General features: G+C 50.2%; 1 protein-coding gene across 1 annotated transcript; it reads right to left on the reverse strand.

The window, feature by feature from the left end:
- Window positions 1-21,343: 21,343 nt before the first annotated feature.
- On the reverse strand, window positions 21,344-22,380 carry GPR119 (G protein-coupled receptor 119). Its single transcript, XM_005310936.3, has one exon. It carries the CDS (start codon window positions 22,328-22,330, stop codon window positions 21,344-21,346), a length of 987 nt encoding a protein of 328 aa, XP_005310993.1. The 5' UTR covers window positions 22,331-22,380.
- Window positions 22,381-22,740: the final 360 nt, after the last annotated feature.

The raw sequence follows: 22,740 nt of genomic DNA on the forward strand, positions 1-22,740 counted from the left end.
CTTAGGAAAAAGATTAAAGGGCCATGCTCTCTAAACCCCAAAGGGGTTACACATGCAAGGATCACTCCTCACAGCAGACTTACTAGCTAGTTAGGAGGCTATGATGAGTGATACTTGTATGTTAATAAGTGTGCTGTGAAAAGTGATATTAATGAACATACAAATATCACTTTTCACAGCATTATTTTTATTATTGAGTCTACAAAAAACCCTACATAAATAAATTACAATTATTTGGATGTGTACTTGTGCATATTTATTTATTTTTCCTAAGGTTAATTAAGTATTTTAGGAAAAAGTGTTAGTGTGGCTGCCAGCAAGAGTTGGTGGCCTCGCTCTGAGGCACCAAAAAATTTGTTGTGAGAACCTCTGCACTAGGATAACCCCTTTGTATTAAGTCCAGGAAGTGTTTAGCTTATTACTTGAATGCAGGGATATTTTCAGGTCAACTTTTAACTTGAACAGTATTTTTCCAATAAGGACACTTGCTTTTTCTTAACTAACCAACAATTTATTAATTCACCCAGAACCACATTCATATACAATCAACAGTTCACCACTGAAATGTAGACACAACCAATTGTGTGTACTATACACAATATAGTCTTGCAAGCGATTATCACAGGCCAGAGTTGAGACTCGGCACTTATATCCAGGAACAATGGAAATTACCTAGATTTCTTATTACATTTAGTTATGATGGTAAATTCTCAATGCCAAACACATTTATCACACTTCTGAGGATGCACTTGTCTTTAAGCCACCTTTTAAGAGTGTGGTTACTTCTCTTTGCTTCTTGCGTAGTCCGTCGGTTTGACAATAACGTTTTCATACTATCTCTTTTTGTGGATTCTGGAGTGATGCTGATGTCCAAAGCATGATGTACATTTTTGGGAGCAGATAGGGCGGGCAGACAGTCATCTCTTTGCTTGGATTGGTCCAAAATGGATAAGTTTAGAATATTAAAAACAATTGCTTAAAACAATTAATTTCAATTTCTTTTAGGCCAATTTGCTTGAACTTATAAAGGAGTTAAAAAATCATGGTTAGGTGAGGTCTCACTAGAGAGTGTAGATTCAGCAAGGTAACCTACAATTGATACTGAAGACTAGAAGGGGAAATACAATCTTTGAAATGAAATCTCATCACTTCTTATCAGGGGGTGAAAGTAAGTCCGGTGACTTACTGGTACGCTGGGGCCAGCTCTGGCCCCCGGAAGGGGCGGAGCCTAGGGCGGAAGGGGCGTGGCTAAGGGAGTCAGAGCCAGCCCCAGCCAACCCTGTAAGGTAAGTCCCCGCCTCCCCCCCCCCCAGGGTAGCAGCAGCAGCCCTGGGCTCTGGAGGCTATTTAAAGGGCCCGGGGCTCCCCTGCTTCTACCGCCCTGGCCCTTTAAATAGCTGCCGGAGCCCTGGAGTAGTGGCGGTGGGGCTCTGTCGGCTATTTAAAGGGCCAGGGCGTTAGAAGCAGTGGGAGCCCCGGTCTTTTTAAATAGCCCCCAGAGCCCCGCAGCCCTACCCCAGGGCTCCAGCAGTGGGGCTCTGGTGGCAATTTAAAGGGAGCCCCTGCTGGGAGCCCCAGGCCCTTTAAATAGCCCCCTGGGGAAGCCGGGCTGCCCCGTACGGGAAACCGGCTCTTGCCGGTACGCCATACCGGAGCGTACTGGCTTACTTTCACCTCTGCTTCTTATCCTCTTAACCCTGGGATGGGAGAGAATCCTTTTCACACAGCTGGTCTGGGCATCTGTCATGGGTTCTTCAGCCTCTTGCTGGGTTTAGTCAACTCAGTTGACACATGGTGACTTCAATTTACACACCCTAGTGTCAGGGCTCATAGGAGAGGGCCACCCTCTTATACCTATTGCACATGCCAAGTGAGTGCCTAAATTTTAGCTCTTTCAATTTCTTTGATTAATTTCAAGGCTTGTATTTCCCCACTATCAGTTGGGAAGCCCCCCCCCCTCCTTTAAGCAATTTCTCTTAGTGTCCCTAAATTATACCATAGTTTTTATGTTTTAATATTTCTTCTTCCTTGTGCCAAACAATTCCTATTCTTCTAGAGTGCAAAAATTATTTACAATGAAAACCAACTCCTTATAATCTTCTAAATTTGGAGGATGTACTCCATATATTATTTGATTATACTTAAGCATTTCACATTATTTAGGACTTACAGTAGAACAAAATACATTATTCAGATATTTTTTGCCTTGTGAGTCAGAACTAAGTCCAATAAAAGTTATTACCTCACCCTGTTTCTCTAAGACAAAAAAATGTGACACTTCTAATTTGGGGTGAAAGACAGTGTATCCTAGGGTTACCATATTTTGTGCCTCCTAATGGAGGACACTTCCGGGGGCCCCGGCCCCGCCCCCAGCCCCGCCCCCGCCCCAACCCCGCCCCCTCCCAAAGTCTCCGCCCCCTCCCCTGCTTCCCGCGAACATTTAATTCGCGGGAAGCCTGAAGCAGGTAAGGGGGGTGTGTGTGGGGGGGAGGAGGCGCAGCCCCGGCCGACCACCCCCGGCTCCCGGCTCCCAGCCCCGCGGGCCTGGCTCCCGGACCCCGGCCCGGCTCCCAGCCCCGCGGGCCCGGCCCGGCTCCCAGCCCCGCGGGCCCGGCTCCCTGAGCCCAGCTCCCCGACCCCGGGCCCGGCTCCCAGCCCCGCGGGCCCGGCCCGGCTCCCAGCCCTGCGGGCCCGGCCCGGCTCCCAGCCTGGCTCCCAGCCCCGCGGGCCTGGCCCGGCTCCCAGCCCCGCGGGCCCGGCCCGGCTCCCCGAGCCCGGCTCCCCGACCCCGGCCCGGCTCCCCGAGCCCAGCCCCGCGGGCCCGGCCCGGCTCCCAGCCCCGCGGGCCCGGCCCGGCTCCCCGACCCCGAGCCCGGCTCCCCGACCCCGGCCCGGCTCCCAGCCCCGCGGGCCCGGCCCGGCTCCCAGCCCGGCTCCCAGCCCCGCGGGCCTGGCCCGGCTCCCAGCCCCGCGGGCCCGGCCCGGCTCCCCGAGCCCGGCTCCCCGACCCCGGCCCGGCTCCCCGAGCCCGGCCCCGCGGGCCCGGCCCGGCTCCCAGCCCCGCGGGCCCGGCCCGGCTCCCCGACCCCAAGCCCGGCTCCCCGACCCCGGCCCAGCTCCCAGCCCCGCGGGCCCGGCCCGGCTCCCAGCCCGGCTCCCAGCCCCGCGGGCCCGGCCCGGCTCCCAGCCCCGCGGGCCCGGCCCGGCTCCCCGACCCCGACCCCGGCTCCCCGACCCCGGCTCCCCGAGCCCGGCCCGGCTCCCCGAGCCCGGCTCCCAGCCCCGTGGGCCCGGCCCGGCTCCCCGGCCCCGGACCGGCCCCACGCCCCCGGCCCCGCGGGACCGGCCCGGCACCGCGCACCCGGCCCGGCTCCCGGCCCGGCACCATGCCCCCGGCCCCGCGACCCCGGCCCCGCACAAAGAGGCCCCGGCCGAGCCTCCCGATTTTCCCGGACATGCCCGGCTTTTGGGGATTTCCCCCCGGACGGGGATTTGAGCCCCCAAAAGCCGGACATGTCCGGGAAAATCCGGACGTATGGTAACCCTAGTGTATCCATAATATACTTGATTAATATATTGATTTACAAGGAAAACAGTGTGTAGTTTATAATTTGGGGTGAAAGCATGTGGCTTGGCTTTCTTGGCGTAACAGGCAGTTTGCCTGTCATTTTTAGTTTGCTTAACTTGCAGCTTCCCCATCTTGATCCAGTCAAGATGCAGTGGGCTACTTTGCATAGGAAAGCAGGGTGTGACCCTTGCTTGGTAACTTGGAGTTCTTTTTAGCTAGGTTGGGAGGGAGAAAGAGGTGTTATCTGTATGCAGATTATGAGGGATTCTTACATAGGCGATTAACAGACCTGAAGAAGAGCTTTGAGTGGTTCGAAAGCTTGTCTCTCTCGCCAACAGAAGTCCAATAAAAGATATTACCTCACCCACCTTGTGTCTCTAATACTCTCATTTAGGCATTTTAGTTTCTATTCTTGGGGAATGTCCAACCTTGGCTGATCTGTGGGTCCTTAGACAAGGTGTCTCACATGATGCGAACCATTTTCTTATTGTCTTCATAAGTGGATCCTATTCTGGGATAAACAGAGGTGGATAGTTTTTTTTTTTTTTTTTTTTTTCTAATTTTTGAGGGCCAGAAGGGATCGTTAGTTATTAATCATTCATGGCATACCTAGTCTATGTATCCCTTACTGCTCTCCCATTCTCTCATCCTGGGCTCCAGCAGGCTCCCACTGGAATCAGTCATTGCAGTGCAGCTGACAAATGGAAATACTCGTTCACTCAGGCTTTATCCCTGTTCACTGCAGACTCTTGGAGACCAAGCCACCAGTTTTTGTGTCACTGCAAACTCTACCAACTGATCGAGTCAGCAAGAGCAAATGGCAAATCCCTCCTTTTGGAAAAAACAAACAAACAAAAAGAAATCAGGGCGGCCAGGACAGGGTTTAAAACAGGGACTGTCCCAGCCAAAACAGGATGTATGGTCACCCTAGATAGTCTAGTCTGACATCCCGTATAACACAGGCCATGAAACTTTCCCAAAATAATTCCTAGAGCAGATGTGTTAGAAGAAACAGCCAATCTTGACTTAAAAGTTGTCAGTGATGGACAATCCACCACGACCCTTGGTAAACTGTTCCAATGGTCATTTACCTTCACGATTTAAAATTTACACCTTATTCCCAGTTTCAACTTATCTAGCTTCAACTTCCAGCCATTGGATTGTGTTAGACCTTCCTCTGCTAGATAGTAAATATTTATTCTCTATATAGATATTTATGGACTGGGCTCAAGTCACCCCCTAACCTTCTCTTTGATAAGCTAAATAGATGGAGTTCCTTGAGTCTATCACTATAAGACAGGTTTTCTATTCCTCTAATCATTCTTGTGGCTCTTCTCTGAACCTCTCTAAGGGCTTGAAATACTAGAGCGGCACTGCTCCAGCTGTCTCAGTGAAGACACTACCTACACCAATGGGAGAGCTTTTCCCGTTGGCACAGGTACTCCACCTCTCCCACTGACCTAGTGCTGTCTACAGCGGGGAATTGGGTTGGTTTAACTGTCGCTCAGGTGTGTGGATTTTTCACACCCCTGAGTGACGTAGTTCTACTGACTTAATTTCCTAGTGCAGACCAGGCCTAATTCATCAACATTTTTCTTGAATTGTGGGCATTGGAACTGGACACAGTATTCCAGCAGCAGTTACACCAGCATCAAATGCAGAGTTAAAATAACCTGTTTACTTCTACTTGAGATTCCCCTGCTAAGGATATTGAAAAGCACTGAGCCAAGAACAGATCTCTGTAGGACTGTGCTTGCAATACCCCTATTGATGACGAATCCCCATTTACAATTGCACGAGTGATCACTCGGTTTGCTAACTTTTAATCCATTTAAAATGTGCTATTTTGATTTATGATGTTTTGATCAGACTATCATATGTTACTTGCAGAAGTCTAAGTCTATCAGAGCTACACAGATACTGTCATGCAAACTTGGGATCTCATAAAAACTGATACAAAGTTTGTTTGACAGACCTATTTTCCATAAAAACATATTGATTGGCATTAATTATACTACCATCCTTTCCTTCCTTATTTGCTTTGTGTGTGATTTGCCTACAGTTACTCGGGTAATCCTGTTTACTGTTTGTAAATATCAGCACAACATTAGCTTCCCCTCAGTGTTTTGGAACTTCCCCAGTTTTCCATGATTTATTTAAAAAGCAACACAGGTGGTTCACAACGTTCCTTGGCCAATGCTTTAATACTCTTGGGTGCAATATATCAAATTGTACAGATTCTAAAAATCTTTAATAGCTGCTGTTTGATGTCTTTCCTAGGTGATAGTCGGATAGAAAGAATTATCACTGTAAGATGTGTATACATCATCCTGCTTCTTTCCAAATACAGAACATAAGTATTCATCCTTTTCTGTGTCATTGATCATTTTAACATCTTCATGCTCTATCTGACCTATACCATTGCTAGGATTCCTTTTGTTCCTGATGTACTTTTAAAAATTCCTCCTTATAATCCTTAACCTTAGCATCCATAGATATTTTGAATGACACTTTTAGTTTCCCTTGTCAGGTCTTCGTATTCCCTTAATTTTAATTTATTGTCATTTCTATCAACGTCCTGTGACACTTTCTCAGGGTGCTCAGGACTGTGAGTCACCTTGTTACACCCCTGCTTCTGTGAGAGGGAGACTTGCTGGTGCTGAACTGGGTGACACCCAAACATCTCCTTATGGCTCTGCCAGCCCTTACTTTACCTTGCAGGTTAACATTTGTTGCACTCCAGTCCCCGACACCCTCCCCCCCCCCGCCAAGTGTCCCCCTGTAGTGTCCAGTTCCTGTCACTGGACTCTCACAATAACCAGGGCCGGCTCCAGGCACCAGCTTGGCAAGCTGGTGCTTGGGGTGGCCACTCCGGACAGGGGCGGCAGGTCCAGCTATTCAGCGGCAATTTGGCAGATGGTCCCTCACTCCCGCTGGGAGCGAAGGACCTTCCGCTGAATTGCCGCCGCAGATCGCGATCGCGGCTTTTTTTTGTGTGTGGCTGCTTGGGGCGGCCAAATCCCTGGAGCCGGCCCTGCAATAACTACCATGTTCACTGTTCCCAAGGGAACAGAATATGCACAGCTTGACAGATGCAGGTCCTTTATATCACCACAGCACAGAGATATAGTTATAGTAAAACAATCTGAAGTTTATTATTAAAGATTAAGTTTTAAGAGATACTGAGTATGGATAATGGGTACCTGGAATTGATATGCAAACTAGATTGAATAAGGACTGGGGATGGCTGAGCCATTACAGACATTGAATCTATCTCCCCTTGTAAGTATTCTCACACTTCTTATCAAACTGTCTGTACTGGGCTATCTTGATTATCACTTCAAAAGTTTTTTTTTCTGTTACTTAATTGGCTTCTCAGAGTTGGTAAGACAACTCCCACCTGTTCATGCTCTCTGTATGTGTGTATATATATCTCCTCAATATATGTTCCATTCTATATGCATCCGAAGAAGTGGGCTGTAGTCCACGAAAGCTTATGCTCTAATAAATTTGTTAGTCTCTAAGGTGCCACAAGTACGTCTGTTCTTTTTATAAAACAAAAGCACAACATGCTTCTTAGAGTCTAAACTTACCTTTAATAGGCTAAAATCCTTGTCTAGACTAGAGCATCTTATCACCCAAAGCTTGCTTTTCATGTCACCCACCCACATGGCTGGGATCCACCATTCATGGATGTAAAAGCACTGTCCTTTTTCTCTCTCCGTGATGGACAATAGGGTGCTGTCCCTGTGCCCCTCCCCTGGTTATAGTCTAATAAACCTTGAAGTGCACCTCTAAACCAGCGGTTCTCAAATGTCATTGCCCTGCGACCACCTTCTGACAATGAAAATTACTACACGAACCCAGTGCCCGGTGTTACTCTGGTGTTAGGGGCAGAGGAATTGAGTGGGGCCCCAGGGGGCTCCAGGAAGCTAAGTTGCTCAGGCTTTGGCATCAGCCCTGCACTGCAGGGCCCAGGCTTTGGCTTTTTGCTTTGGGCCACAGTGGAGGCTAATGCTGACCCTGGCGACCCCATTGAAACAAACTCACAATCTACTTTGCCGTCGCAACCCAGTTTGAGAACTGTTGCTGTAGACAAAGCTCTTTTCCCTGCCGTTCTTTTCCTGTTGACTTCCCATCCCCCTATTGATTTGTATCTAAATAGACTTCCACTGTTTCAGTTTACAATGCTTAATCTACATATGAAGAGATTCAGAGTAGCAGCCCTGTTACTCTGTATCCGCAAAAAGAAGAACTGAATGAAGAAGAATGAAGAGATAATATACATCCCTTTGTCTGGCAAAGCCTGCCTGTGTACCTTGCTTGGGATGCAGATTTTCTAGGGCTACCATACGTCCGGATTTCCCCGGACATGTCTGGCTTTTTGCTCTTTAAATAGCCTTCTAGGGGGGATTTCTAAAAATGTCCGGGATTTCCCCCCTGGTCGGCCGAAAAGTGGCTGACAGGGCAGCCGAGCACCGCTCGCATTGGGGCCTCTGCAGCCAAAGCCCCTTCCCGGCTCCCCCTATCCCCTGCAGCCTTAGCACACTGCCCGGCAGCACTGGGGGGGCGGGGCTGTGTGCCGGTGAGGGAACATGGCGGCAGGGCTGGCAGCGGCAGCCAGAGCCCCTCCCCCGCTTCCTCCCTCCTCCACAGCCTCAGCACGCCGCTCGGGCGGGGCGGAGCGGGGCGGAGCCAGACACTTGCTCTAAGCCGAGCGGCACGGTAAGGGGGCCGGGGAGTTGGAGAAGGGGGGCAGTCGGGACAGGGAGCGGGGGGGGGGTTGGATGGGTTGGGAGTTTGGGGGGGGTGCTGTTAGGGGGGCAGGGGTGTGGAGCGGGCTTTGGGACAGTCAGGGACAGGGAGCAGAGGGGGTTGGATGGGTTGGGGGTTCTGGGGATGCTGTCAGGGAGGTAGGGGTGTGGAGGGGGTCGAGGCAGGCAGGGAGTAGAGGGGGTTGGATGCGTTGGGAGTTCTGGGGGTCCTGTCAGGGGGCAGGGAGCAGTTGGATAGGGCATGGGAGTCCCAGAGGTCTGTCTGGGGGCGGGGGTGTGAATATGGGGTGGGGGTGTGGATAAGAGTGGGGCAGTCAGGGGACAGGTAGGGTCCTGGGGGGCAGTTAGGGTGGGGGGTTCTCGGGAGGGGGCAGTCAGGGGACAAGAAGCAGGGAGGCTTAGATGGGGGTGGAGTTTTAGGGGGCAGCTAGTGGCAGGGGTCCCAGGAGGGGGCAGTCAGGGGACAAGGAGCGGGGGGTTGGGGGTTCTGAGGGAGGCAGTCAGGGGGTGGGAAGTGGGAGGGAGTGGATGGGGCGGGGCTAGAGCAGGGCTCCCCCCCCAGTGTCCTCTTTTTTGATTGTGGAAATATGGTAACCCTATTTTAACACATCTTTTCAGTACATTGACGTAACTTTTAACATATACTCAGTGCATACGTTTCACAATGATAGTAATGACCAGCAGGATCCCACTTTCCCTGAAGATCGTTCTTTATGGCTAAATACAGTGACAGCAGTGTGTGGGGTGTAGTGAGTTTGTCAGGCCCTGTGAGGAGCTGCTGACACAGATCAGTGACCCCTTTGCCAGCTGGCAGGGCCTCGGAGTCACACGTCCATCTCCTAGGGTTACCAGACGTCTGGGTTTTCCTGGACACCGCCTCTTTTTTGAGCCTCCGTCTCTGTCCAGTAGGATTTTTCAAATAACACGCAATGTCCAGGTTTTTGCAGAGCAGACAAGCTGCAGGTCAGCGGGTTGGAGTTGCAGCTGCAAGGTGGGGGTGTTTAGGGCTCTGGGCGGAGGGTGGGGGCTTGGGGCTTCTGACCCTCGGAGTGTCAGGGCTTGGGTGGGGAGCTCAGGGCTTCTGCCCTACAGGAGCATCGTGGCTCAGAGCTTTAGACTTGGGGGGAGAGCTGGGGCTTGGACCTTCAGCCCTGTGGCTCCGTTCCCAGCATCAGTCCTGCAGGGGGTGCCAGGGCTCAGGGCTTTAGCTACAGGGGGAGCACCAGGGCTCCCTGTGGTTCTGCTCCTGATTTTAGCCCCAGTAGCTAAAGCCCTGAGCCCTGGTGCACTCCCCTACCCCAGCTGAAACCGGGAGCTGAGCCATGGGGAGCCCCAAGCTCCGACACCCCCAAGGTGTGTCCTGGGGCCTCCTGGGCTGTTTGCCCGTGAAATCCCAGTGGTGCCAGATGGGGGCACCCAGAGCAGCACCTACAGAGCTGAAACAAAGCAGGAAAACTTGGTTAGCGTCTCAGGTGGCCTCTGGTCAGCCTGGGCTCGCAGGGAACGCTCCAGGATGTGGGTTAGGGCAGGCTGAGAAAGGGTTGGTGTTGTCCAAGGTGGATTTTGGAGCTGCCCTGCCCTCCTCATTACTTCTGTGGGGTTTATAAGCCCCACATGACATGCTCTAGTCTGATCAGACAGGATGACACAGAGGTTAGGCTGGAGCATTGCATGCTGGGAGCTGTAATCTCCCTAGCTGCAGCTGTGCAATGAAGAGGAGAAGCTGGAAGTGGTTCCACTTCATGCAGACAGGTGTGGCCTGGCAGGATCCCAAGCCCCAAATTTGCAAACCCCACAAGTCAATTAAAAACAAAAAGGAGACTTGAAAGTCTAAGGTTCCCTCCCAGAAAAGCAGCCCACTGCCAGTCCTAGTGAAAGGAACTGGAGATAGCAGCCAGAAGCCCAGGGTCCACAAGTGAATAGGAACTTGCACAAACAGGAGTCACCACTGCTGCAGGCACAGGCGCTGACTTTTATTTTTCCCCAGAGGTGTTCCACCCCTGCTCAGCCCTGAGGCCCTGCTCCCACTCTGCCCCTTCCCCTGAGGCTCCGCCCTCATCCCACCTCTTCCCACCCCGGTTCCGCCTCCTCTCCTGAGGCTCCCACCCACCCACCCACTGCTCTCTGCTCTTCCCCAGGCCTCTTCCCCAGCTGCTGAACAGCTGATCAGCACCACCGCTGAACAGCTGTGGCTGGTGGGTGTTGAGCACCCACTATTTTTTTTCCATGGGTGCTCTGGGACTGGAGCACCCACAGAGTCAGTGCCTATGGGTGCAGGTACTGGAAGCATTCCCATGGGACACCAGTGTGCTGCTGGGGTATGGGTGAGGGAGGCTGCCTCTACACAAGCACTCAGGCTCCAGAGGTAGGTGCAGGCAGGACACCCCCTTCCCTCTCTCACTGGGGCTGCTCACTTTCTTCCCCTCTTGAGCCTGATAAAACTAACACAGTCTTGACTGAAGAGACGAAGTGGCTGAGGTACAGGGCCGGTTCTAACTTTTTTTCTGCCCCAAGCAGCAAAAAAAAGCCCCCCACCCCGCCGAGCGCCCCACCCCGCCGAGCGCCGCGCTGCCGGAGCGCCCCCCGCTGAGCGCTGCCGGAGCGCCCCCCGCTGAGCGCCGCTGGAGCGCCCCCCCCCGCGGAATGCCATGCCGCGCTGCCCCCCGCCACCCCAAGATTGGCCGCCCCTTACCAGGTGCCGCCCCAAGCATATGCTTGGTTGCTTGGTGCCTGGAGCCGGCCCTGCTGAGGTAATCTCTTTTTTTGGACCAATTTATGTTGGTGAGAGAGAGAAGCTTTCAAGCTTACACAGAGCTCCTCTGATGGGCTGGGTAAGGTACCAAGAGTATCACTGCTAAGGACAAGGCGGAACAGATAGTTTAGCATAAGTAGTTAGCACATATTCTAAGAGACCATTCAAGAGCAGGCCTATAACAGTCTGTAACAAACAGACTCCATCCATTCAGTGCCTATGCCCAAGTCATTGCATGGCTGCGTTCTCAGAGAGACGGGTGTGGCTGTGCGCAGAACTCGCTCTCAGTCGGCATCTGGCAGAGCAATGGCTTCCATTGGGATGCACAGCTCCCATCACACAGCTCTCCCCTTCCACTGAGCACTATGATCCTTCATCTTGTGTCTCATCTTAATCAGTCCACAGCGGTGTTCTCCTCTCTCCCATGTCAGCCTGGGATCTGGTCCAGAGACCTGAGGCATCTGCACAGGCACAAGAACATGGTTTTATACAATCTAATTTGCACCTGCTAAACTTCTGCTTCAGAGACCCAGTAACAGATGCCTGATGAGAACATCCAGCTAATTGCTCCAGGATGTTGTCTCCCACCCACAATCAGACAAAGGAAGTGGTTCTTTGGGTACTTTCCCCCTTTCCGTGATGGGCTAGATATGGGGAACTTGACTTGTAACAGGATTACATTACCCTGCAAGGGCAGCTCCATCTTGATCTACATTGTCCAGTGTGTATTTACATGTCCCACAGCACATAATTTGGTGACTGGGTACATGTAGTAGTTATGCCCACCTGCACAAATTTGTTATTTAAATGAGTACGCTTCTGAACACTTGGCTCCCTTTTCCCAAATTTCACTCCCGCTCCCTTGTGGTGAGGAGAGGACAAGAAGCAATGGGCTTAAATTGCAGCAAGGGAGGTTTAGGTTGGACATTAGGAAAAACTTCCTAACTGGCAAGGTGATTAAGCACTGGAATAAATTGCCTAGGGAGGTTGTGGAATCTCCATCATTGGAGATTTTTAAGATCAGGTTAGACAAACACCTGTCAGGAATGGTCTGTCTAGATAATACTTAGTCCTGCCATGAGTGCAGGGGACTGGACTAGATGACCTCTTGAGGTCCCTTCCAGTCCTATGATTCTATGATTCAGTTCCCTTCATTCCTTTGACCCCACATTCCCATAGTTTTCCATGACTCCTAACCACCTACAAAGAGGAGCATTCTCCTGAATTAACATAGTGGAAATATTTCAGCAAGGATCAAGTTCATTTTTAGCAGCATCTCCCCCAACCACCGTTGCATATGCTGTGTGAGGAGTTTAGTTCATTCTCTCATTATCCACCACAGATAACCTGGCAACTGAAATGTCAAAAGCCAAGTGCAGTTGTGACGTAGATGACTGTGTCAGTTGCCCTTCTGTAAGTGAGTGTGAATGGGTTTGAATCACCCAGATTGCAGGTCAGTTGAACTGTTATCCCTGCAGGCATAGGCTGTAAGTCAACTCTCATAGGTAGCAATTCAGAGTAATTTCCAGTCATTATGGAAGATATGCTGAGGAAATGAATTGCCTAACCTAGTTTATGCACTAGCAGAATTAAATGTGGCGCAGGAATTCCCCAGTGCAGAAAGTGTAACTATGGTAACCTTCAGATCAATCCCTTGTTTTCTGAATTGTCGTCCTGCTGTACAAGGTAATGCCCAACAGGCCTTTCTCTTGCAAATTTCCATATTCTGCCACATCTTTCCCTAGAAGTGCCACCTATTGGTGCATTGCCATGCCACCTGACTACAGAATTTGTTCTATCCTCGGAGTGCAGTTTCCAGTCCCTGCCCCTCCTCTGGGATTCTCCATGAGATGAGATGCTCCAGCCTTTCATTTTCTCTTAATTTTTCCTTTAACTTCCAAATCCGAAATTACAAAACACTCTCTTGGAATGAGTCCTGGCTGGTGTCTGTGTCCATCAGGAAAAAACAAGCCAACAGAGGGATCTGAAGTGAGGGGGGAATTTCCCTCCCAATTCTGCTTGACCCTAAACCCATGGCAACTCCCTCCACAGCTCCTGGGGCTGAGGAGATGCTGGTATTCTGTTGTAGGCTGACGGAGGGGTGCAGGACAGGGCTGTGGGGAAAGCTTGTTCTGTGATTCTATCCATGACTGAGAAATGGGCTTTATGAACACTTCTCTCCCCTGGACCAATCTGCTGGGAAGTGGGGAAGGGGGCTGAGCATGGGGCTGTGGGAAGCCAGAACCTGGCTGGGCATTAATGCTGCTGTTTCAGTATTAACATGGGCACTCTTAGGGGAGAGCTCGGTCTGGGGTGGATGTGTGCCTTTTGATATTACTTCATTTATTTCCTTTGCAATGTTACTGAGGAATGGAGTGGGTCAGATTCAGTGTTAGGGTAAGCAGGCACGGCTGCCCGTTGACTTTGATGGTTACGCAGGTACTTGCCCAGTATGTCTGCTGCAGGCATGCTTCCAGAATGGGGGCAAGCGCTGCTTGTGTAGCCCCCATGTGGACGGTGAGAACTCCTGCTCTGGGGGTAGCTGCTCTCAGAGGATAACGCTCTTGCCTTCTTTGGGTGATGTCATTTCAGCCATTGGGCTTTATGTGGGTTAAGTGCAGGGGAGCCTGGGAGTGGGGAGGGGGGGATTATGACAAGAAGAGGACATGCTGGTAGTACTCAGTACTACAGAGATTCTGGGATGTAGAGCCTGGGTAAGGCTGGCAAAGCTGAATCTAGCCCCAAATCAATGCATTTCCTTAGTGTCTCTTCATTTTGGTGCCCATTCTTTGTATTTTCTCTGTATTCCCTAAACCCATTGGCATCAGTCCTGCAGTGTCCACTCTCTCCTCCCATGCAACCCGGGCATGGCAATGGCCTCACATCATGAGCTCTTTTATTGTCTGCCCGCATCCTGGGAGCTCTGCACACAGCCATGCTCCCGTGTGACTGAGGGGGCTAGGCCTCTTCCCTGGCATACAATCGAGCAGTTCTGAGTTTGGAACTCCTCTGGTTGTGTGCAGCTCACAGTTCTGATCTTTCCAGCTCACTCTCTGGAGCTGGGGTCACTTGTGTGGGTCTGACCAGCTCTCGGCAAAGGGCTGAATGCACCTTTCTCTAGATCATTTGATGGAAGTGCTGAATAATGTCGGTTCCCCTATGGAGGCCCAAGCCAATTGGGTGACACCAGGGACAGTTCTGACCCATTCTGTCTGACATGGAGTGTGCTGCTGTCTGAAGGGGACATAGCTGTCCAAGAAAGGGCATAAAAGGCAAAGAGGGAGTGGGACTGTTCAGGGCGGGGTTGTGGGGTGGGGTTATGACAAATGTCTGTATTATTTCTTATTCATATTATGGGTGACCCTGTTTCCCTTTTCAGTTTGCTTCTATGACCTGCTTGAATGCATAATCAAATCAAAGCAGGCTGTCAAAAGGAGTTTGTTAAGCAAGCCAGGAGGTAAAACAATGATACAGGTAAGACAGTTTCTCAGGTACCCGCTTCAAAGGAGTTACAGAAACAATAGCTGCGGGCCAACAGTTTGGAGAAGAACCTACTTCGCTGGCACCATCCAGATTAGGCCCTACAATATCATTTAAGAACTTTGTTCTAGCTCACACACCATCGCCAGTACCAGATTTCTGTAGGCTAAATGCTCCTTTCCATTACATCTGTCCTTCCTTATTGCCTTCTGTAACATTGCTTCCTCAGTTACCCTTGTGCATAGACATGGATTGAAATGGTTATTAAAACACAACTGTACCCATGCTCCACATTCCAAAGAAAGAAGCATTCCACAAAAGGAATAAAATCAAACTTATTTGAAAAGTATTTTCACTGTGTCTGAAGCTAGCTAAATTAGCATTTCCAAGTCCATCTGATACCAAACAACCCTGTCAAATGACCCAAAATAAACCCAAGAGTTGCAGAATGCTAGTGGTGAAAGGACTCACTCAAGTAAAATCTTTTGAACTTCCTAAAATAGAAAGTTTGCTCCAAATCCCTGCACATGTCATCTGTCCAATGATGAGGTTATTGCTACAACCTGGTTACTTGACTCAGTAAGCAGCGATAGCGCATTTTCTTTTTGTTGCAAGATTTTTGCTATAAATATGAAATCTGCATTGGCAAGTGATGGTCTTTGATACTGGAAAATGTATCTGCCGTTCTCAGCAGTCATGAAAAAAAATCTCTTGATCACATCTCATCTTTCTAGACATGGAAAAAACTGGAGGGGAGATAAAACTATAATAAGACAGTTGATCAATATAATCGGTGTATACTTAGTGCAGAAACAAAACACTGGTGCAATGGTCTGCATAGACTTGTAGCTCTTATTTGGACACCTGCTGTTCAGAATTTGGCTTTTCAGGGCCATTTGGTAATGGAAACTTTCTTGTGTAGAGTTGATGGGCATGTTTGTTGGCATATGAAAGAACATCTGCAAAGAATAACATCAATTGAGACCCATATTCATTACCTTAGCCCTGGTCTACACTATGAGTTTAGGTCGAATTTAGCAGCGTTAAATTGATTTAACCCTCAATCGTCCACACGACGAAGCCATTTTTGTCGACTTAAAGGGCTCTTAAAATCTATTTCTGTACTCCTCCCCAACCAGGGGATTAGCGCTGAAATTGACCTTTCTGTGTTGAATTTGGGGTAGTGTGAACACAATTTGATGGTAGTGGCCTCCGGGAGTTATCCCACAGTGCTCCATTGTGACTGCCCTGGCCAGCACTCTCAACTCAGATGGACTGGCCAGGTAGACAGGAAAAGCCCCTCGAACTTTTGAATTTCATTTCCTGTTTGGCCAGCGTGGCAAGCTCATCAGCACAGGTGACCATGCAGTCCCAGAATCACAAAAGAGCTCCAGCATGGACCAAAAGGGAGGTACTGGATCTGATCGCTGTATGGGGAGAGGAATCCGTGCTATCAGAACTCGGTTCCAAAAGACGAAATGCCAAAATATTTGAAAAAATCTCCAAGGGCATGAAGGACAGAGGCTATAACAGGGACCCGCAGCAGTGCCACATGAAACTTAAGAAGCTCATAAGATCATAAGTTCATAAGCCAAAGGCAAGCCTACCAAAGAACCAGAGCTCCAGACATGGCACTTCTATGATGAGCTGCATGTCATTCTAGGGGGTGCCCCTACAACTACCCCACCCCTGTGCTTGAACTCCGTCAATGGATTCTCATGCAACAGGGATACGGATTTTGGGGACGAGGAAGATGATGATAGCGCACAGCAAGCAAGCAGAGAAACAGTTTCCCCCGACAGCCAGGAACTGTTTATCACCCTGGAGCCAGTATCCTCCCTCCCAACCCACCCAAGGTGGGCTCCTGGACCTTGAAGGCGGAGAAGGGACCTCTGGTGAGTGTAAATATAATGCATGGTTTAAAAGCAAGCGTGTTTAATGATTAATTTGCCCTGAAGACTTGGGATGCATTCACGGCCAGTACAGCTACTGGAAAAGTCTGTTAACATGTATGGGGATGGAGCGGAAATCCTCTTTATCTCTCTGTGTTAGCCTCAGGAGAGTGATATCATTCATGGTCACCTGGTTGAAATAGGGGAATTTTATTAAGGGGACATTCAGAGGTGGCCGTTCCTGCTGGGCTGTTTGCCTGTGGCTGAACAGAAATCATCCCTGCTGGGGGGAGGGGTGAAGCAATCATCCCAGAGAATTGTGTGTGTGTGTGTGTGTGTGTGTGATTAGCTGGGTTTGTGTTGCACATTAACCAGAAAACCGCAGCCCCTCCTTTTAAATGGCCAACCCAACAGGTGCTTGGTATGGGAAATGAGGGTGCTGCTGTTTGAAACCATTCCCACATATTATGAAGGTTAAAGAAGCCAAAAGACTGTGGCTTACCATGTCTGCCTGCAAGCTGAATTCTGTTGCCCGCTGGCCCTGCGTGTGTGATCTCTCACACCAAACCGGCAGGCCCTTAATATAAGAGGCAAAATGCGACCTTGTAAAGAAAGCACACATGCTATGTAATGTTAACAGCTTGGTTCACCATGAAAAAGTCTACCCATTGTTCTCTAAAACGTGTCTTTTTAAATACTACTCTCCCTTTTTTCCTCCTGCAGCTGCAAATGTTTCAACGCTCCCCATATCATCTCTGTCCCAGAGGCTAGTGAAGATTAGAAGGCGAAAAAAACCGCACTCGCTATGAAATGTTCTCTGAGCTCATGCAGTCCTCCCACACTGAAAGAACCCAGCAGAATGCGTGGAGGCAGACAATGTCAGAGTGCAGGAAAGCACAAAATGAACACGAGGAGAGGTGGTGGGAGCAAGAGGAGAGGTGGCGGCAGGTCCCCCTCTGGATCCTAAGACGAGGTGCAGCCAGGCAGCTCTGCGCGGTGCCCCAGAAGCAGACGCCACCCCAGCAGTTCCCATTGGCTGCGGTTCCCGGCCAATGGGACCTGCAGAGCAGCGTTTGGGGCAGGGGCAGCGTGCGGAGCCCCCTGGCTGCCCCTACGCATAGGAGCCGGAGAGGGGACGTGCCGCGGCTTCCAGGAGCCGTGCAGAGCCACGTAAGGCAGGGAGCCTGCCTTAGCCCAGCTGCACTGACGACCAGACTTTTAATGGCCTGGTCAGTGGTGCTGACTGGAGCCGCTAGGATCCCTTTTCGACCGGGCATTCTGGTCGAAAAGCGGACACCTGGCAACCCTAGGCTGGGCCTAACTGAAACTGGGCTGGAGACTGAAGGGCTGAGTTTTCTCTTGACAGACTTTGTGCTGGCGGTAATATGCTGAACGGGGAATGTTTTGAGTATCTGGCCCATGCAGACTTTTTTAAGGGCGCCTGAGCTAAGGCAGGCCTCAAAAGAAGCACACTTGGCCAGAAGGGGGTGCTACAGGGCAGGCACACCCTTTGACAACCCCACAAGCCAGAGCTTGGTATAGATTAGAAGTTCCCAAACTTTTCTTATTGCGTACCGCCTTCCAGCTCTACCAGCTTCCCGTGTACCCCAATCCTTCTCATCACTGATACTTTGTGTCTTCTTCTTTATGCTACCTGTCTGTAGCCATCTGCCCCATTTCACTGTTACGTACAGATATAGTTACAGTGTAATGTATATAACAAATCCCCACCCCCACCCCACACACACAAAACCCTGACTCAGTTCTGAGCTCACTTAGACTGGACAATTGCTGGGTAACTGAACCTGCACTGTAAGGTGATCGGAAGTGAGAGCTCTGTACGTCAGTGTCTCTGTGTTCTCATTGGTACAGCTTGAAGTAAATTAACTACTGTATTTTATGTAACAAATTCCCACAGAATTTTAAACCTTTGTCTGAATAGCCTATTGTGAAAATGCGATAAATAATAAATAAATAAAACCGTCTGTGACGGGTTGGGTCACAGAAACCCCTTTGGGACTGCCACCTGATGTGCCTAGACTACCTCTGAGCCTGTTTTCCCTGCCAGCTTGGGACTTCAGTGCCCTGCCTGATTGTGCCAGACATGCTAGCCTGCTACAAACACAAACCCAGGTCTAAAACACATCCCCCAAAAGATGCAGGCTTAACTGAAAACAGCTTAAGAAGTGTGCCTGTTTCCAACACTCAGGTGCCCAGCTCCCAATGGGGTCCAAACCCCAAATAAATCTGGTTTACCCTGTATAAAGCTTATACAGGGTAAACTCATAAATTGTTCGCCCTCTATAAGACTGATAGAGAGATATGCACAGCTGTTCCCCCCCCCCCCCCAGGTATTAATACATACTCTGGGTTAAGTAAAAAGTGATTTTATTAAATACAAAAAGTAGGATTTAAGTGGTTCCAAGTAATAGCAGACAGAACAAAGTAAATTACCAAACAAAATAAAAAAAACACGCAAGTCTAAGCCTAATACAGTAGGAAACAATGCAGGTAAACCTCAGATGTTCCAATAAGCTTCTTTGACAGACTAGCCTCCTTCTAGTCTGGGCCCAATCCTTTCCCCAGGTACAGTCCTTGTTCCAGCTCAGGCGGTAGCTAGGGGATTTCTCATGACTGCAACCTCTTTTGTTCTGTTCCACCCCCTTATATATCTTTTGCACAGGCGGGAATCCTTTGTCCCTCTCTGTGTTCCCACCCCTCCTTCTAAATGGAAAAGCACCAGGTTAAAGATGGATTCTAGTTCAGGTGACATGATCACATGTCACTGTAAGTCTTCATTACCCTCTACCTAGCACACAGGTACACAGGAAGACTTACAAATAAACAGAGCCATTACAACCAATTCTCCTGGTCAATGGGAGCCATCAAGATTCCAAGCCACCATTAATGGCCCACACTTTGCATAATTACAATAAGACCTCAGAGTTATACTTCATATTTCTAGTTTCAGATACAAGAATGATACATTTATACAAATAGGATGACCACACTCAGTAGATTATAAGCTTTGTAATGATACCTTACAAGAGACCTTTTGCATGAAGCATATTCCAGTTACATTATATTCACACTCATTAGCATATTTTCATAACATCATATGGAGTGCATTGTCACACCCTCTATTACACAATTTCTCCTGTGCACCCCCCAGAGATGTCTCATGTACCCCCAGGGGTACATGTACCCCAGTTTGGGAATCCCTGGTATAGATTCTCTGCTCCAGCCCCCTCCCTCCATTCATGTGGGAATGATACATTTAAAAAATGTCCAGGTTTGCTTGCAGAGGATTATTCTGCACTGGGCCAGGCCTTCTCAGCCATGTTCTGTGACCTGTCCCTGCCCACACAGTCCTCACTGACCCCTCCCCAGCATATTACGCATGCCAGCCTTGGTGATGCAGGGGCAGGAAAAGGAGTGAATGGCCCAAGTGAGCAGTTCCCCCTACCCTCCCAAGCATGCAGTTTGGGTTTCAGCTGCTCTTTATTGTGTCTTCCCTTCCAGGCAGGTGCTAGCTAATGGTGCCAGGTTTACTGGCCCGCCTCACTCAGCTGCCACCCACTGCCTAGAGGGCAGGAGGAAACATATACAATCCCTTCCAAAGCACACCTGCCTGTGCCAGACTGAGCCCCAAGCTGTGGGTCTTCGCTGTGTGCGCTTTTTGTGATTCTCTGGATAAAGAGCAGAGCTGCACCTGGCTGTTTTCTCATGTCATCATTTAATTTTCCTCTGGGTGATCTGAAATAACCTCAGCTCTGGAGAGCAGGATACAGCACCTGCAGGAGACTTCGAGTCACCCCAAGGAATTAGCTAGGAGGCAGCCATGACAAGGGAGGTGTGTCAGTGGTGGAAAGGGATCCTGAGCTGATGGTGCGAGGCTGCTGTGAAAAAGGCCTGTTCTGAGCTGGGCCGGGCCAGATTCAGAAGACAGAGGGTCCTCTTGCCCAGTGTGGGGAGGCTGCACCAGGGGCTGCACTTAGCTTGGGGAACCTCGCTTTACAAAGGGCCAGAAGAACTTCAGAGGAGGTGACCAGCCTGATAGTGGGAGTGGAGATCTGCTGCAGGGCCCGGAGCGCATTTAACCAGAGAAATGGTACCTGGGGGGGTTGGCAAGGGGGATGCTCGCTTGAAGAGTATGTCTGCACAGCAGCTGGAGGAGTAATTCCTAGCTTAGACATACATCCATGTGATAGTTCTGCTCAAGCTAGCATGCTATAAATAGCATGGTAGTGTGCCAGCTGCCCGAATATGTACCTAGGGTCTCAGACTGCGTTGTACTTGTGTGGCTCACCCAAGCCACCACCTGGGCTGCCGCAACCATGCTACTATTTTTAGCGTGTTAGCTCGGCAGAGCTCATGCAGGTCCACCTACTGCAGCTGGGAATTACACTTCCAGTTGCAGTGTAGACAAACCCTAAATCTGGGAAGGGAGGGAGGATGGCTGTTTTCACAGGACTCTGGAAGGTAAAACCAAGAGCCGACGGACTTAACCTTAACTAAGGCCAAGTCTGGGCGTTGAACTAGGGGAAATGTCCAGAGGGCATAGCCAGATGGACACGGAGCTGATTGCCAGAAAGTGGTTCCTGGCAAACTCAGAGCTATTGACAAAGGCTGTTTGCATAACGGCCATTGATTTTGGTGCCCAACTTGAAACACGCCAGATCAGTGGGTGCTTCTGAAACTGTGGTTGCAACATTTACGTTAGGGCTGAATTTGGCCTTGTCAGTGTCTGCAAAATGGAGCCCAAGAACATGGCCCAGACTGCCCAGTGAGTTCCTCCCAGCTCAGTACCCTCCGAGCCTGTGACTCTACCAGGGGAGGAAGGGGAGAAAAGCCCACATCTCCTTTCCTTACCGTATCACTCCTGGAACTGTGGGTGGGATATGGCACGAATCGGTGCTGGACCCCTGCTGGGAACCCGAGGGCCACTCTCCATGTGGAAGAGAGGGAAAACTTTCCTCTTCACACACAAGCACAGCTGGTAGATCTGCAGCCGCACCTCCTTCTGCCAGTAGGCATAGATCAGTGGGTTCAGCAGAGAATTGCAGAGTCCCAGCAGCCATAGGTACCTCTCAATGACATCATACGGGAGGCATTTCTGGCACACAGTCTTCACAATGCTAGCTATGAAAAAAGGGGACCAAGACAGCACAAAGCACCCAATGAGAATAGCCACAGTCCTCACGGCTTTCATGTCACTGGTGTTATGAGGCGAAGGACTGTTCCCCGACAGCCCAACCTGCGCCACTTCTCGGATGTGCTGTACATGCAGAGAGGCAATTTTCAGGATGTCACAATACAGGTAAATGAAAATGAACAAACCTGGGAAGAACCCGATACAGAAGATGGTGAGCATGTATGTGGGCTGGAAAACCCCAAAGAAAGTACACTTCCCCTCGTAGGTCTGCTGAAAACCCTGCACTATTACTGGTAGAAAGCCAATAAAGCAGGCAGCCAGCCAGAGACCTACAATGCAGGCACCAATTACCAGGCCACTCATAATTCGGAAATACTGGAAAGGTTGTTTAATGGCCAAGTATCTGTCAAAAGTCACCATGATCATGGTGAGTATGGAGGCAGCTGAAGGGGAGATGATGAAGGCCATCCTCAGGATGCAGAACATCTTCGGTGTGGGGTGACTGTGTATGGAAAGCTCGTCTGTGACCAGCCCGGTGATTGTGATGCCAACCAAAAAGTCTGCAACCGCGAGATTAAAGACAAAATACAGCCCTGTGCAGCCGTTCTTCTGGATCAGCCGAAACAAAGCAACAGCAACAAGTATGTTTGTAGCAATAATGAGAGAGGCCAAAACAGCAAGAACCACTCCAAACGCAAAGCCATCCATAGCTAATCTCTCACCAGGGCATGGCAGGTCCAGCCTTACTGACTTGACTCCATGGTGTTCCCTGGGCTTGCTATCGGAACCACAGCTCAGCTAGGAATCCCGGGGAAAAACATGTCCTGGAGAAACGTCAGACAGTCACTGTGCAATGGTCCTGGGCTCAGCTAAAAGAGCTGACTTGGAAAGCTCAGTGGATGTGGGTGTACTTGTCTCCTTTCTGGTTAGGGAGCCCATAAGGTTGAACCGTGCCTATGTATCCCCAGCTGTCAGCCGACAGGAACTGCAAGGTGCATGCTGCCAGCAGCAGCCAGTGACCAGGTCTAGTCCCTCCCTTTCAGGAATCCAGTTACCAGACAACTCCGGAGTAGGGAGGGGGAAATGCTCTTGCTGCTTTCCAGGCTGCTCTGACAACC

Source organism: Chrysemys picta, chromosome 9, assembly GCF_011386835.1.
Source record: "Chrysemys picta bellii isolate R12L10 chromosome 9, ASM1138683v2, whole genome shotgun sequence".
Lineage (NCBI taxonomy): Eukaryota > Metazoa > Chordata > Testudines > Emydidae > Chrysemys > Chrysemys picta.

What these genes read in the sequence shown, in the direction of transcription:
- GPR119 (XM_005310936.3), bottom strand. Translation starts at nt 22,330, where the DNA reads ATGGATGGCTTTGCGTTTGGAGTGGTTCTTGCTGTTTTGGCCTCTCTC.